This window comes from Periophthalmus magnuspinnatus, chromosome 23, assembly GCF_009829125.3.
Source record: "Periophthalmus magnuspinnatus isolate fPerMag1 chromosome 23, fPerMag1.2.pri, whole genome shotgun sequence".
NCBI lineage: Eukaryota > Metazoa > Chordata > Actinopteri > Gobiiformes > Gobiidae > Periophthalmus > Periophthalmus magnuspinnatus.
In genome coordinates, this window is record NC_047148.1 from 16,913,333 (window position 1) to 16,930,369 (window position 17,037).

Genomic DNA, 17,037 nt, shown 5'->3' on the forward strand with positions numbered 1-17,037 from the left:
GAGGGGAGTGTGCGTAATGACGCGTCTCCCTCTGCTGCTCTGGGCGGTGTAATGGGGTGCACAGACAAACGTGCCCCTCCTCGTCCTAATGTTGGGATAATAGGGGGTGTAAAGTGCATTTGAACTTGCAGCTAGAGCTGAGAGGCAGGCGGGCACGGAGCAACGCCACTCTATCTTTGTGCGCTACGGCTAAATGCGCTAATTAATACCTTTTAAGGACACTGTGGGACTGTTCAATATATGAGTGGATTTGCTGTTAAAATTCCTAAAAGGTAAGTTGTGGTCTTATTTATATACAATGTGTGTTTGGCTTTGCATTAGATGGATAGATTTGGTCAATATTGGACTCTTAAACAAACATCTTTGGGAATACTAATGCGGGATTTGAGGGGCCATCCCCCCACAATGATAAGTTAATGAGTGTGCTTGTGGTAACATTGAGATATGGGGCGTCAGTCGGGCTCACTTAAGAATCCACATCAGTTTAACACCGGGATCTTAGGATAAGTGGTATCTTCACAGCTGGGCTTTCTCTGGCTACACCTCACCCCTCACATCTGCTCTTCTTACCATACCTTATCTGTTGGTCTCAGGTTGGTCTCCCTGTCTCTGAAAGGTCTTTACAAGTTTCTTAAGCCACTTGAGTCTTATATTTTGAAGGTTGTTTTTTTGTTTTTTTGTTTTTTTTCTTAGTTTACAGATGATGCCCCAAACATTAACACACCTGCTCTGCTTGGTGTGTCTGTGCTCTGCTCTTCCTCTGCAAGGTGAGTGCCCGAAGAAACATATTTTAATATATTTTTAAATGTATTCTTTGTTAATCTCTTGTTACTACTCAAAGTCTTTATACTTCATAGACTTACTGTAGTCATAATATGTATGTAACACCGGTGAAACACGTTATTTAAGCCAAGATTTACCTCACTGTAAAAAATAAATAAACAATTTATCATTGTTCTTTAGGACCCTCACACCAAATGAAGCTGCAGACAGCCTCACCTGTCAAAGCGCCGCTAGCAGGCCACGCACTGCTGCCATGCCACTTTTCAATATCCTCGGACTCTCTGACCACTTCCACACTCAAATCCCTCGAGAGCTCAGAGGATCAGCTGAGGATCAAGTGGACAAAGCTGGAGGACAATGGGGAGAAGCTGGTTGTGGTTGCCCAGGGAGGAAAGATGAAGGTGGAAAAGAAGTACTGGGACAGAGTAAAGCTGTCCTCCTCTCCACTGCTCCACCGAGATTCCTCTTTGATGATCGACAAACTCAGGGTCAGTGATGCTGGGCTCTACCGCTGTGAGCTGATGCTTGATATGGAGAACATCCAGGGTACTGTCAGCCTCAACGTCACTGGTGAGTCAGATACAGTTGTATGTGGAGCTGGAAACTGAGAGGGTCCATTTACATCTATTATGTTTGTGAGCAACTTGATAAACTCAGGTGTCCAGTCCTGTGTAATTAACAAGTAATATAACAATAAAGCAAGTGTAGCCATTATGCTGAAGTAAATATAAACTGAAGTTTGTAAACTTTATATAGTATTTCTGTTTCAGAGACACTTAGTGGAAGTTTGTAGACTTGACTGCTTTTCTTTTGTGAATAGTAATGTGTACTCAGCTGTAAAGCCCATATTAACATTTTATGACGTTATAAAGTTGTGGTCAACATCTTAACAAATATGTGCCTGTTTACACATTAAAATTTACATAGGTCACTGAACGTTTGTGTTGTTTGAGGACAGTATGTGCAGTAACTAGTGCTTCAGCTTCTACATAGTTTAAAATAGTTCAAAGTAATGTATTTGTCAGTAAACGCACTCTTAAATAAGACATTTTCAGTGTTGGGACCTATTCAGGTTGGAATTTTAACTATGCTCAAATTTTAGTGAACTTTTTCCACCAGTGTAATTATTACCTGTGTGGACATATAATAATTATATGATACTGCATTTGCAACTGCCATGTAAAGACTTACATGACAACATGTCATTCAGCTGTTTGACAACATGATTGGATTGACTTGGGGCCAAACACACATATACATCTTTCCCCCACCTTTGAGGTCATACCACTGTTTCCTTACAAAACTCTTAAGATAGCAGACTGTATATTTAGTGCAGTGCCCCCTTCTGATGGAGTAAAGCTAATGCTGCATCTTGTTCTTTAGTCATCTCTATTCTCTAACACAAGCAACATCACCATTCAAATGTGTCTATGGGACTCCTAATAGAGTTCACTCTGTACTTCGTGGCATCATACCAACTGAATCAACCCGTGGATTCAGACATTTACAGATTCCACATTTATACTAAACAGGGCGCTTTGTGGTCTGCAGACAAAGACTTTCCCTATGAACAACACACAAGTGGTCATTTCACACTCTGGCCTATTCACATCCTCCTGCAGCTCTGCCAGGATGTCCTCGCTCATCAGATATAAAATCCACCCATCCACAAGAGGATACAGGACCTGATTACCACACAGCACAACTATGTACATTAAGCAGATAATAAGTATCAGGTTTGTGTTACTGTAGGTTTTGTTATGTGGTTATTTACTTCCACCAGCTTTTGGGGTTATACATTAATAATCAAATATAGGGAAGATGAACGATGAATCTGTTTAACGACTGTGGCTAACTCATTTCACAACTCTTGCAGGTGTTGTTTTCCATTACCGGTCTAAAAGTGATCGCTATTCTCTGGATTTTCCGAGCGCCGTTGCAGCGTGCCTCTCAGCCGGTGCTGCTATTGCTACACCTGAAGAACTTAGTGCTGCATATGAAGATGGCTTGGACCAGTGTGATGCTGGCTGGCTGGCTGACCAGACAGTGAGGTGTGATCAAGAGCTTTGGATGGTGTAATAATAGTGGAATTGTAATAAACATAAGAGTGTAACCTCAGAATATTTTTTCCAGATATCCAATCAATATGCCTCGACCAGGCTGTGCAGGTGACCTGATGGGCAAACCAGGAGTGAGAACATATGGGGTTCGAGAATCCTCAGAGAAATATGATGTGTACTGCTTTATAGACCAGGTGCAAGGTAACATAGTCATTCATCATCCTAATGACAATTGAATACAACTATACTATATGATAAATGATTTATTTTATAGTATAATCATTCCTATGTTTTCATTACCTAAAGGTGAAGTTTTCTATCCACCAATTAAAGAGAAGCTCACGTTTGAGCAGGCCACGGCTGAATGTGAGAAACACGGCACCGTTCTGGCCTCCCCTGGTCAGTTGTTTGCAGCTTGGAGGGCGGGGCTTAATCGCTGTGACAACGGCTGGCTCTCTGATGGCAGTGTCCGCTACCCTATCAACATCCCCAAACCCCAGTGTGGGCGGGGTCAAGTGGGGGTGCGCACACTCTACAAGTTTGAAAACCAAACTGGCTACCCTGACCCTAACGATAAACATGGAGCCTACTGCTTTAAAGGTAAGACATGATGGTGCTGAGTAGATTATCTGTTTTTGTTTTGGTCACTCATAACTGCACATAATCTTAAGGTGGCGCTCTCTATTATTTTCTGTGATCTCTATTATTAACAGTCCAATATGTGGCTTGCCTCAGAACCATAGTTGCTGAGCTGGAACTTCATAGTATAAATTGCCCAGATTACAAAAGTTGCCAAATAACTCCCACATGTATTGCATATAGGGAAATAAAAGAGTAGAGAGAGCACTGAAGAAGTGACACTGAATGACAGGAGTCCCACTTACTGAAAGTACTTTAAACCCAAACAACAAAAGGATATACTTCTAGTACCCCTTTTATGGTGGGGCAGGTTTTTACAAGGGGAAAACCCAACACAATCCGACACAGATTTTGCACAACACTGTACATGTCCCTAATGTATCACAGCTGGACTATCCCCAAAACGACCAATAGACAGAGGGCGGAAACTGAGAACAAACTTATCCCTCCCATATGTAACCCCATGATTACGAAATAATCTAGAAAATAACATGTCTGATAACATTGGGCATTTAAGACGGTAGTCAAGACTCTTTTATAAAATGTTCTGTATGCCCTGCCAAATAATGAGCAGGGCTTAAGAAAGCTGGTGAGAGCAATGCTTTAATGACAGTTTGTAGACAGACCCCAGCCCAGCCAGATGGCCATGGCTCACCAAACATATGACTTCATATTTGGGCAGCGCTAAAGCCAACCTGAATGTGTAGCCTCTCTCTGTTATGGTGTAAAAAGACCATACCAGACAAGAGCTGCTGTCTCCGAGGTCTGCAGGCCATTTGGCAATAAACACCTTTGTTATGTGACTGTGGAAAAATGCTCAAAGGGGAGAATTGGGGGAGAGACGTGGAGTGGAAAAAAAGAGAAAACCCCTCAATATGTGCACTTATCAAGGATGAGCAGAAGGAGGAGACCATTAAAGTATTATGGTAGTGATGTCTAAAAAAAAAAGTAATTGCCGTAATTACCTGTTACGTACATCCAATGTATTTCATTTATTTTTTTCATGATGTAACACTAACAACAGCCATTAAATGGCCAAATTCAAAGTATGCTATACATTATGCAAATATGAAAATATTCATATTAAAAACCCAAAAGCTACAGCAGTCTTGACAGTCAATTTTCAATCTTTTTTGTTTCCTCAGCTATCACTCCGACCACTCCAGCTCCTCTTGTGACCCCCTCAGACTTGGACAGGTCTACACGGACCATCAGCACTGCAGCGTCTCCAGACTCCGAGAGGCTCCAAATCCAAACACATGAGCCTGCGCCAGTGCCCCACACAACTCATAAACCTGATTACACAACTTCAGCCTCCCACTTAGAAATTAGCCATACCCCCTCTCACGACTCAATGCATGTGACTACTACTACTACTATTATAGATGATTATGATGTCCTAGATTTTGAAAATGGGACCTATTTAGAGTCTGTGCCTATCAGAGGAGATGTATTGCCCCCACTGGAATCCCCCCCTACACCTCCCAGTCATCTAGACAGCACACACATAGGACAAGGCAGAAGTCCCACTGTGCTGAGAGAAGGTCAAAGTAGTACCAGTGGCGAGTCAGGTAGGGACAGTCTTTTAGAAGACAGACTCGTGGTCAATCCCACACAGGTGCAGCACTTTACATATCCAAATATGGGAGAGGACAGCACCAAGATGGAAGTGAGGGGTTTTACCCCAGAAGTAGTGACTTCAGAGCCTGTCATTGCAGATGGAAGTGTCCCAGTGAGTAGTGGGGACATGGGACACCCTGCAGTGGTTTTCAAAGAGGACGTCACTCCTGGGCTGTTTGACCAGTCAGCATCCAGTGCTGTAGATGCAGATTCCTCAGACAAACCTCCCATTCATGTCATCATCGTCAACGTGCACAATCAAAACCAATCTGGTAAGTGGACAGTTTCAGTTAAGTTTAACAATATCTTGAGTGCGTAAATGTTTATGCGTTATCATTAATCAGTCTTTTCCATTGTAAATACTGTTTTTGTGTTTTCATAAACATAAAAAAATAATTATACTCCTTAAAAATAACTGTGGCAATATTTGTAGATTAGATCAATTAGATTAAATTGATTAGATTAGTTTATTTATAACTTTCATGTTGCATAAAGACAAAATTGCACACACAGCCACCACCGTTGCACAATTTAGTGTACAGTCGAGTCCAGCCAGTTTCTGATTCAACAGCCTAACTGCTGTTGACAAGAAGCTGTTGAACATTAGTAGCAGTAGTTCTGTAGACCAACTTTGGCTGTGGACATGGAGAAGAATCAAAGATCTGCACTAAAAAAAACTGTCTGTAGAGGCCTCCGCAAACATTGGTCGTGCTGCCATCTTGTTTGACTTATTTGATTTAATTAAATAAGCTTTGCACTTGAAACCATAATCTGTGGGAAACACTGTATTGACATTTTTTTGTAACTGTACAGGTGTACAACTTATTTAAGAACAAACCATAACATTGAGAAATATCAGAATTCCATAAATATGACTTATGAAAGAGGGGATATTTTACATCTATGGGGTAATAACTGCTAACACATAACATATTTAAATCACCATGTTACCTTTTATTGTTTTGAAAATGCTATATTCATCAAAAACAACGTATTAACATGTTTTATAAGTTTCACTTTTCTTTTTAATGCACAATCAGTGTGCATCTCAGTAATGAAACATCGCATCACTTTTGTCAAGTTTATTTATAGAATTAAAGAATTTTCATGTGGGAGCATAGATGAAGTAGGCTTTGGGCTGAATTTTACAGCTAACTGTAAGAAGGGTTTAAATAGGGCTCAGGAGAAATAATACGCAGACATGCATGGATGACATCTAAAACCTCTTCAGACATGTTTTTGCTGAGGGACAAGAATATAATATGGCAGAAATCTCAAAAACTGTATTTTGCATTATATCCCATCTTTAAGTAGATAGGGAAAAGGTGGAAAACATGTAATTCTTATAAAGTAACTGGGTTTGAGTACAGACTATTGATCCAATGCATTTTTTGTCTTTTGCAATTCAGTCACATAGGCATAAAGGGATAAAATATACACATATTAACATAGTAACATGTTTCATATTTGTATTCAAATACCTGAAAAAAGAAAGGTTTTATCAAAGGGCTAGAAGATGGAGATGAGCGAATGGGATCAGATGCTTCAGGATAGTGGTCTGCTCTAGTTTGACCTCTGACCTCAAACAACCTTCATAATTTCCATAATTCATCTCATCAGCCCTGAACTGTAATGCATATACCCAGAGTGCATCAATACTCTGTCAGTGGGAACTGGTTTTCTCAAGCCTGACTGGATTTTTGTTGTTTGTTTCATGCACAGCTAGTGCATTGGCTCTGCCTCTTTGTATTGTGTAGCAAAGAGAAGATCTGTACAAACACACATACTGATACTAGAGCCAGATGTGGAAAGTTTTGAACTAATTTCTGCTTGACTGAGTTTCAGCTAAACATTTTACAAACTCATCATGGTATATCCTTTGGGAAAACAAGCTTGTGTAATAATCATACATATAAAATGGCAGCTTTCACTCACTCTACCTGCTTTTCTCTTTCCTTTCTCTTTCAAAGACTGGTGGTCCAATTAGAGAGCTCTTTTCTTGTGGTCCAGAAACAACCCACAACTGGTTCACCGTAATTGCCCCCCTCCAGGGATCTCTCTGAATAGTTTATCGCTTACATTTTGTTTCTTTGAGATCCTCAGTCTTACTTTTGCATGTATTAACCTCTCATATGTGTTCACGCTCCACTTACACACTTAATAGGATTCTTCCTATGGCCACACCATCTTCCCTGTGTTTGTTATTGAAATATTAAAGGTGTATTATGTTGCATAGTGATTTATCATAAGGGGCCCCACCACTGACTGTTTCCACGTCATGAGGAAATTAGGACAATTTAAGCAGTGAGCCCTATGATGAAACGTCTTTCTGTTACAAGCCATATCGATGTCAGAATCACAGGGGCTTTTGACTGTGAGCCTCATGCTGCAGCTAAGTAGTTTAGCTGCGTAGATATATCTCGTTTACAATGTGCCCCACTCCTATGCTGAGGTAAACCTAAGGCATGTGTTTGTGTCACTTTTTTGCACATTTTTGCTCCACTTCCCACGATATTGGTTCCATGTGTACCATAAAGTTCTAATGAGAAGACAAGTGCTCATTGTCTATGGGCAGCCTTCGGCACCAAGTGACTGGCCTTAATCATAACCATCACAGACCACTGACTGGGAACCATCCTGATACACTTTGGATCTTTTTAATCAACAACAGAATGAGCCAGAGCAATTTATGTGTTGTGCAATATTGCCTTGGTCTATGTACTTCTGCCTAAATGTTATGCCTGTTTGTTCACAGTTGATGATGTCCTGAGGTTTCTGAACCAGCCTGGACAGGTGCCACTCTTCCCTCCGATCCCCGACCTGTCCTTGGGCAGCGACGGCTTCCCTGGTCCCTTTGAGGCATCTCCCATCAGCGGTCCCTTTGAGGCATCTCCCATCAGCGGTCCCTTTGAGGCATCTCCCATCAGCGGTCCCTTTGAGGCATCTCCCATCAGCTTGCCCTCAACAATCAGTTTTGTAAATGGGAAACATGAGGTAATACATTGAGATCATTTGTACCCTTTTACGCATTTCATGTGCTTTGCTTTAGATTATATTACCTTTTTGTTTCCACTGCCAGCCAGAATCAGCCATTTCTGAGAATGCTGTAACTTACTTTTTTTTATCTTTATTTATACCTGGGAGAGAGCACTTGGACTCTTTTTCATGACGCCCTGTTTTAAATACAATACAAGCAGAAAAAAGAAACAAAACAAACAAGTATACAAGTCCAGATAAAACATTAAAAACAGGTGTGTGTATAAAAGTTTATTACCAGATTCTTAAATTGTGATTGTGTCACCAAAATATGTGGTTTTGCTTTTCGTTGGAGGGTATTCCATTTTTGTGAAGCAAAAGAGTTAAAAGCTCTCTTTCACATCAAGTAACTGTACTTGTTTGTTTTAATATTCCTAAAACATAAGTATGTCATAGCATAAAGGTGCAAACTTAAATAACCTTTATCTGGAAAAAAAAAAAAACTTTTGTGTGACGGAGTTTAAGGGTCAGTTAAATAAAATAAATTATCCGGGCGATACGAGAATAAAGTAATAGCATTTCGACATTAAAGACATAATTTTACGAGAATAAACTCATAGTAATACGAGAATAAAGTCATAATATTACCACTTCCAGCCAGTTCCTCTTTCACAAAAGTAGCAATTTCTTCCAAATCTGTATGGTTCCTCCGACAAAACAAACTCAAACGTTTGCAATGTCCGTTCAAAGTACTTATACTGATGATAGTGTGGTGATGGTGGGCTAAAAGACACAGTATTTCACCGTGGACAAACCCCAGTTGAAAGTTTATCTGAACAAAATGCTCCAAATTCTCCATAATGCATAACGCACTAGTCACTCCTTCACGCACAGCAACCTATACTCTCACTATAACTTTATTCTCGTAGTGCTATGACTTTATTCTCATAAAATTATGTCTTTAATGTAGAAATGCTACGTCTTTATTCTCGTAGCACCTGCATAATTTTAGTTTATTTAACTGACCCTTATACTCCGTCGTACTTTTGTAATTTACAGTTAGGGATTATGGAACTTCAGCATTTGGGAAACGTATGTAAAAATATGGAACCATTAAATTTTCTTGTGATTTATTGGGAATTAGTTATTTGAAGTGGTAAACATGGAGCTTTAATATATTAAAGGAATTCAAGTGTAAGCATTGTAAAAGTGTATAATATTACTTCATAGTGCTAAAAATTGCAGTACATGCAAAAATGTAAAATGATGACTTTGTATTCTTTCAGGTGACATTTAAACCTGACCTCCCAGAAGAGGCCAGGGGAGATCAGTTTGAAATCGTCACATCTGTCCAGACCGAAACAGTACAAGAGGAGGATGTGGACGATGTTGAGACCGCCACTCCTTTTGACTATGGAGCCATCGAGGTGCACACAAAAAACAATTATGACAACTCTCTCTCTACTGATCCAAATGGTGATCGTATTTCTGAAGAGCAGCCAACAACACGTCATGAAGCTAATGCCACATTGACTTACACTGCAGCACCGATCACTTCTCCAGGCTTGGTCTCATCCCATGTGACCTTCACTAACAGCCTGTCTACATACGAGGACATGGAAGGGTCCGGCACCAAGGGAGCAGAAGATTCCTCCCTTGAAGGTTCTGGGAGCGGCTTTTTTCCTACTGATATTGTATCAGACGTCAGGACAGATGAGACGGAGATTGACGGAATTGAGGTGACCACTTTTCTCCCCGACCTCGTGACCACAACATCCAGCGTCAAGGTCCAAACGGAGGAGTTTGAAGGGTCCGCCTCGGGGGAAGAGGAGGCTTCAGGCCAAGACGGTTATCCCCTAGAAATGCATAGATTTGGAAGCACTCTTTCACCAATTTTCTCTACATTCCATCCTAAAATGGATGGTAATGCAATGGATGTACCTTTAGTTCAACATGCCACAGCTATGACGACAGAATCCGGAGCTAGTTCTAAACATTTGGAAAGAGAAGTGGAGCTCCCTAGTAAAAATGTTATTACTTCAATGTCATCAACGGCAGGGCCACAGGAACACTCTACACATTCTTCTTTGGGGGGTAGTACTATGTCATTAATGAATGTTCACCAAGCTACAACAATGGAATCTGACTTTCACAAACAGACCCCAGATCGTTCTCTTGCTTCAAAATATCCTATCACTTATTCTACAGTTACCGCCAAGATGGACACCACAACACTTTATCCTGAAATGTCACACAAAATCATTTCAGAAGAGCACACTATGCTGTCCACAAGTACAACCAGAGTCTCCCCCTCAACCACGTCTCCATTGTACACCTTTGACCAAAACACCAACTCAGTCCCTGCGTGGGCTCTCGTCCCTGATCCCGATGCTACTCCTTTGCCAGATGACTTCAAAGACTATGACAAAGAGATAGCACCACCTTTGGAGTCCCAGCCTAAGATGCCAGACGCAGTCACATACCCAGCCCTTTCTGTGGAAGCCAGCACTGTCAATATCAGAGGTACATGATAATATTATAATACTACTACTACTACCACTACTAATATTACTACTGCTAGTGATTATTATTATATTATTATTATCTGAAGCTGTATTATGGAGCCCCTAAAATAACAGGCTATATCAATAATATAATGGATATTATTAAGGCAAATATTTATTCATCTTTGACATCAGAATCAGGTCAAATCCATTTAAACACAAGTTTCAGGGCTGATTGTTAAAGCATATATTATAGAACCAGGTCAAAATGTATAATCAAATTATTATTATATTAATAAAAATGAATGTCTCATCATGTTGTAGTTTTTGCATTATCCTGATAATTGTATTCAGACAATGCATCAGGAATGTGTTTTGGTGATATTGGCATTAAAAGTCATTTAGAGCAGGACAAGTATTGATCTGCTAATTGTGTAAGCCTTGGTTAAATTCTCATTTTCTGTGCCCTGTTCAGATCTGCTGCCATGTGCTTCAAGTCTGTGTCTTAATGGTGGCTCCTGCTACAAAAAAGGCTCTGAAAACATGTGTGTCTGTGCACCTGGATACAGCGGACAATACTGCGAAACCGGTACAAACAGACTTCATATAAGCTTGTTCTGTAGTGAACACATCACAATGACCCTACACTGACAGACAAATGAGGACTTACATAGGCTTGTGTGTGCAGATGTCGATGAGTGCCAGTCCAGCCCGTGTTTGAACGGAGCCACCTGTCTGGATGGGGTCAATTCTTTCACCTGCCTCTGCCTGCCCAGCTATGCAGGGGAACTGTGTGAGCAAGGTCAGTGCATATGGCAGCACTATATCGCAAGAAATACTTAAAATAAATATATAAATAAATGATTAAATAAAGAAATAAATACTAGTTTAATTCTGGGAAGATCTCGAGAGATAAGTTTTTCATTTGGTTTGGATTAAATAATGGTTAATGCTGGTGAGTTACATCTCTTGAGAAGCCTCAGTTCCAAGAAACAGTTCTACAATGACAGAAAAAGAAAAAAACATTTAAATACATTTTTCAAGTAAATCTAAAAATTGTAAATCCACTGAACCTCACAATTTCTTCATTATAAATGATGTCAAAATCTTGTCTTATCTCTTGCTCGTGAATCTAATCTTGAGTCTCATCTTGTTTCGTGGAAATTGTGTCTTATCCCATCACTGTTTAATTTAAGACATAAGCACTGACCCGCTCAGGTGAAAACAAGATGTATAAGATATACTGCAAACAAAATGACAGGGGACAGAGGACAGACCTTGACTTGTGCAAATGCATTAGGTGTATTCATTGTTCTACGTATTAATTTAAAGTGAAGAAGAGCAGCACAGTGTGACTGTACCCAAAGCATCCGACTGTCATTACAGTCTTTGGTTACTTAATATCTGTGGTAAACTGCTTGGATTAAACAAATGTATAGTTGCTGGTTTCAGTAATCTGCAAATTGGCCTGTTATTTGTCCTTTTGCACTGGGTGTTGGCTGTGCAGCACGTGAGCCCCAACATCTGGTCCAATATATCTGTCATCATTCATTAACAACAAAACTAGACACGGTCATGGAGCCACATAAACTAATTTATTTTTTTCCCCATACTCTTTCTCCAGTTTTTTCTGCTAAATGGCGTTATTAGTGTTCATTGATTGGGAAAAAAATAATTAAATAAAAAATGGCTTTCACTTTTGAACATTTTTAAAGAATGACAACCTACAGTTAGGGCCTAATAAAAGTTCTTTGTATACAGAATCAAACTTGGGATACAGTCATTGTTGTTATCTTAACTATTTTTAGTTCCCAGATAATTCACTGCCCAATTTCTATTTTGGATTTTTTTACCGTCACAAAACCCTATCAGTGCAGTTTGCCAGGCCTGATACAGTCTGTGCTCTGTCAGATAAAGAACAGCTGTCTTCTTGTTGCTGCCACTGGAAACAACTAAATAGGACATTGTCTCCATTCTTTTTGTCTGAAAGCTTTTGCAGCTGTATGGCACTTGAACAATACTAAATACAGCCTCTAGTTTCTCCAGTTAAGACTTTGAATCTGTTTTTAAATCAGTGATTGGTTGCCACAAGGAGTCAGTCCTTGTTCATTAGTCCCACCTGGGCCTGGGCACAGTGTGCCGTCATAAGGGTGCACATCTAGACCACCGCGGCCATGAGCTTTAACTTATACAATACAGTCATTGTTGCTTTGTCCGATCCAAAAGCATTGAGTCATTGTATAACAATATAATAAAAAGACACAGAACCATGTGCATAATGCCGAAGGTGTATTATTAAAAGCCTATACTAATACAAATACAAAAACTTTATTGTCCACCGATGTAGAAATTTGCCTTAAAACACAAGTCACAATAACATTGTCACAACCAGAACCACAAATGGCACTATAGCAGGAGTATATATAAAAATCATAAAATGTGCACATGAGCTCAGTATTACATGTAAACGTATTTAGTCATGTTTTATACTAAAAATGTTCTCATTTGTCTTATTTGTAATGTTTGTCTGTTTGTTTGCAGACACGGAGGTGTGTGAATTTGGTTGGCAGAAATTCCAGTCTCATTGTTACAAGTACTTCACTCACCGTCGGACCTGGGACTCAGCTGAAAGAGAGTGTCGACTCCATGGCGCCCACCTCGCCAGTATCCTGTCCCACGAAGAACAGCTCTTTGTAAACCGTAAGTTGGAGTACACAGATAAATGTCTTCATCAATCTCTCTGCAAATATTTTTCACTGCCTCATCTCAAACAATTAATTTCTTACTTTTGTGGCCATGGTATTTATTTGAAATGTGATGCCAGTATGAGTTTCATGATAACTGTGCTTGTCGTCTGCAGGGCTGGGCAGTGATTACCAGTGGATAGGTCTGAATGACAAGATGTTTGAGAGAGACTTCAGATGGACCGATGGCAGACCAATGGTAAAGGAGCATTTCTTTTAAAAGACACAGTTACACACAGTTGTCAATGACAAGAAAATCTATAAAAAGTATGATTTAATGGGCAGCGTTAATGTAAACTGAATCGTGAAATTTGAATTAACTCTCAAACATACATTACCTATGAACTGACATTTGTGTTTTTACTAATAATAATAATGGCTTACACTTGTAATGCGCTTTTTCAAAGCCTCTCAATAGTCATTATTCATTCATATCCACACTCATGCAGTCTGCCCACTGGGGCAGACTGATGGAAGCAAGGCTGCCAATCTGCGCCATCGGCCCCTCTAGGCAATGTGGGTGAAGTGTCTTGCCTAAGGACACAACGACAGAACTTGGTCTGAGCGGGACTCGACCCTCCGACCTTTGGGTTGGAAGACCAACACTCTAACCACTGAGCCACTGTCGCCCCTAAACACAAAACAGTACCAATTCCCTAAAATTGGGAGCAACATTTGCCAAAATGAACATGCTCAATCCATAAAAGTCCTTTATAATGTAACTAAAACGGTGTAATCAGTCCTATGGTTATTGCTGTATAGTGTTAAGTCACCTCTGCTCTTCATCTGATCCAATGACGTGTTCTCGCACACACAGTGTGCTCTTGGGAACCATCAGCTGTTCAAGATGGGTTCAATGAGAAATTTAAGACTGGGGGGACCCTGTAGTTGTCATATGTGTTATCTTCCAGAGGCACACCCCTGTTCTCAGATCACTTCTACATATGTGGAACATTTGTACCACATGAACTTTGCAGCATGTGTTTTACTATGTTTATTTATTTGATAATGTTAAGGCTTAAAAATTTTGTTTGCAACACTCAAACTTTAAGAGATGTTTTTGTTGTTCCTGTAGCACCTCCCTGTGGTGTGAATGCACATTACAGAGATTAGTGATCCCTCATTGCACTGAGCTCTTTTCTCATGGGGATAGGTGGAGGCTGCATAACCTTGATGCATCTGTAACAACATGTAATATTTACTGTGAATTATAGAACCGTGAGAGTGGAAATCAGCCGAATTCAATGTTAACACATCAGTTATTTTTTGATAGACTTTTCTGCCGCAATAATTCCCACATTTTTTATTTTACATTTATTCTCAATCTTTACATAAAAAGAGAAAATATTCAAACCAGGACTCTGCCACATTAGGGCATGGTTAAGGGGTCTACTTTGTTGGGGCAGCCAGGACTTGAGGATGCTTTCATTGTAGGGATCTCGCAGTATTTTATTTTATTCATTTATTTTCATTTTACCTTTATTTAATCAGGTAAAATGAGAACTAATATAATTTACAAATATGTACTTCATCAATTTATCGTTAAATAGAAAGGAACTGGAACCATATTTTTGGGGCTTAATATTTATTGTACTTTTTCTTTGCACAAGTAGAGAACTTTTTCTTATTTCCCCTAATTTAAGACTAGATCCAAGCTTATATATATCCTCTTTAGCTCATTATAGACAATTAATCAGTTACTATTAAAGTGTTTCATTGTGCTTTATTTTATTTATTTATTTATTTATTTTCAAATGTATTATACATGTATTATTTTTTATATATTATACATTTATTATAATGTTTTTTTTATTTATTTATATTTTTTTGTCTCTAAAGTCTACATAAACCTAATATATGAAGTACCAATATTAGTAGAAGGAGTATAATGTAATGGATGTATATAACACTCTAATATTTATACTTTGACAGCAATATGACCACTGGAGGCCCAACCAGCCGGACAGCTTTTTCGAGTCGGGAGAGGACTGTGTCGTGATGATCTGGCATGAGGGAGGACAATGGAACGATGTGCCATGCAACTACCACCTCACTTTCACATGCAAGAAGGGAACAGGTACTAACAAGCCCCAAACACTGTACATTCTTTATTTACAAAAAACAACATGTCATTCATTGATACTCTCCGCAGTGTCATGCAGCCAGCCTCCAGTTGTAAAGAACGCACGAGTGTTTGGAGCCATGAAGCCTCGTTATGAGATCAACACATTGGTGCGTTATCACTGTAATCAGGGCTTCATCCAGAGACACACCCCCACCATACGCTGTCGGGCCAATGGCCAATGGGACGTCCCTAAAGTCACCTGCATAAGTCGTGAGTTCCTTTTCTTCATGTTGACAATAGTGTGTTGTTGACCACATTTTAATTGTGTTTTTCTTTTCAAGCGGCCACGTATCACAAGGCATTGGTCAGACACCGAAACAAAGGAAACCAGCATCAGCTAAACAAGCACTTTAACCACCACCTCCATATCACAAAGAGCCACGGTAAACACAATCAAGACCAGAATAATGATGGCATTTTCCAGCGAATCTGGAATCCTTTTCAGCGGCTTCTTAATAAACAGTAACCTCAGGACCAGGGTCAGAACGATCACATGGGACCTTGAGTCAGGTTTCAGTTTAGGGTGTTTCTAACCTTTGGTGCAGGAGCATGGATAGAGAGAAACACTCTTGTCTGTGTCTCAATGCATCACTAAAACATATGGGTTATTTTTCTTAAATATGGCTCATTTAAGCACATCGGTGAGGTGTTTTATCTCACATGATCTCATTACTTCTGCTTAAAACTGCTCCATGGAGAATGTGAACTTCAATGCCTTCTGTGAAATAAAGAATCCAAATGTTAAATAAATTATCACAGCTGTTCAGGCTGTTTTTTAATTGTTTATAGATAAATGCGAAGAGTATAAACTTTAAGACATTATTGTGATTTTTATAGTTTATATAATTTTTATACAAAAGTTTTATACAAAATCCAGCACAAAGATGTTTTTTTAAAACAAAAAAGGGCGTCTGATCATAGACAATATTTAAGGGATAACAGTATAAAAAGGCACAGCTGTGTGTTTGTAGGTGGCACAAAACCATACTTTTTTGTACAGTAAGCCGTAATGTGCCTGGATCTCCTTTGTCATTGTGGGATGGTATGAATGGTTAATGTGCTCTTTACAGGCAATGTTTTCAATACTGCAAATAGGCCATTTAATTTAAATTATTTTATTCAACCTTTGAATGGACTGTGAGACTAGTGATGTCGTTCTGACTGTTTACTGAAACGGTGTTTAGGAACCTGATTTGTTTTATGCACAATACAAATGTCTTTATTTCCTCACCAGTCAATGCTTCAGACTGTGGTCTTTGCTTCAGATCTGGAATCTGTTGTATTGTACCAACATTAAATTGAGCTGTGAAATTGACTCTTTATGGAGACTAATCTGTCAGTAGAAGTTTGGTGTCACACTTTCATTTATTTCATGTCTTTTATTCCAAATGTATATATTTTGACAGTAAATATGCAAAATTGCAACAGGTCCATGCAGTTAAGTAAAGACACAAGAGCTTATTTGTATGTTAGTCTTATCATAATCAAGTTACTATCTTTGTCTTTTGTCACTGTCAGATATTTGTGCAATAAAATGGTGAATTTAAAACTTATTTTCCCTTTTTGTTAGAGTACATATTTATATT

General features: G+C 39.3%; 2 protein-coding genes across 2 annotated transcripts in view; one reads left to right on the top strand and one right to left on the bottom strand.

The window, feature by feature from the left end:
• Positions 1-51: 51 nt before the first annotated feature.
• Positions 52-17,000, top strand: LOC117391994 (versican core protein-like). The gene is made up of 16 exons (XM_055231927.1): positions 52-272; positions 694-767; positions 964-1,353; positions 2,660-2,834; positions 2,917-3,044; positions 3,150-3,443; positions 4,628-5,374; positions 7,858-8,096; positions 9,365-10,601; positions 11,058-11,171; positions 11,271-11,384; positions 13,124-13,282; positions 13,443-13,525; positions 15,259-15,403; positions 15,479-15,661; positions 15,733-17,000. Exons 1-16 carry the CDS (start codon positions 241-243, stop codon positions 15,915-15,917), a joined length of 4,299 nt encoding a protein of 1,432 aa, XP_055087902.1. The 5' UTR covers positions 52-240; the 3' UTR covers positions 15,918-17,000.
• The window catches only part of LOC117391813 (arrestin domain-containing protein 3-like), a 53,725-nt gene continuing 41,390 nt past the window's right edge, over positions 4,703-17,037 (bottom strand). The window contains exon 9 of the transcript XR_008649228.1: positions 4,703-4,715. The gene's annotated coding sequence lies outside the window, so the exon portion shown is untranslated. The remainder of the gene's footprint in view (positions 4,716-17,037) is intronic.

Coding starts and splice junctions, on each gene's coding strand:
- LOC117391994 (XM_055231927.1), top strand. CDS start 241: ATGAGTGGATTTGCTGTTAAAATTCCTAAAAG. Junction 8,097..9,364: donor TTGTAAATGGGAAACATGAG/GTAATACATTGA, acceptor GTATTCTTTCAG/GTGACATTTAAACCTGACCT. Junction 15,662..15,732: donor TAAAGTCACCTGCATAAGTC/GTGAGTTCCTTT, acceptor TTTCTTTTCAAG/CGGCCACGTATCACAAGGCA.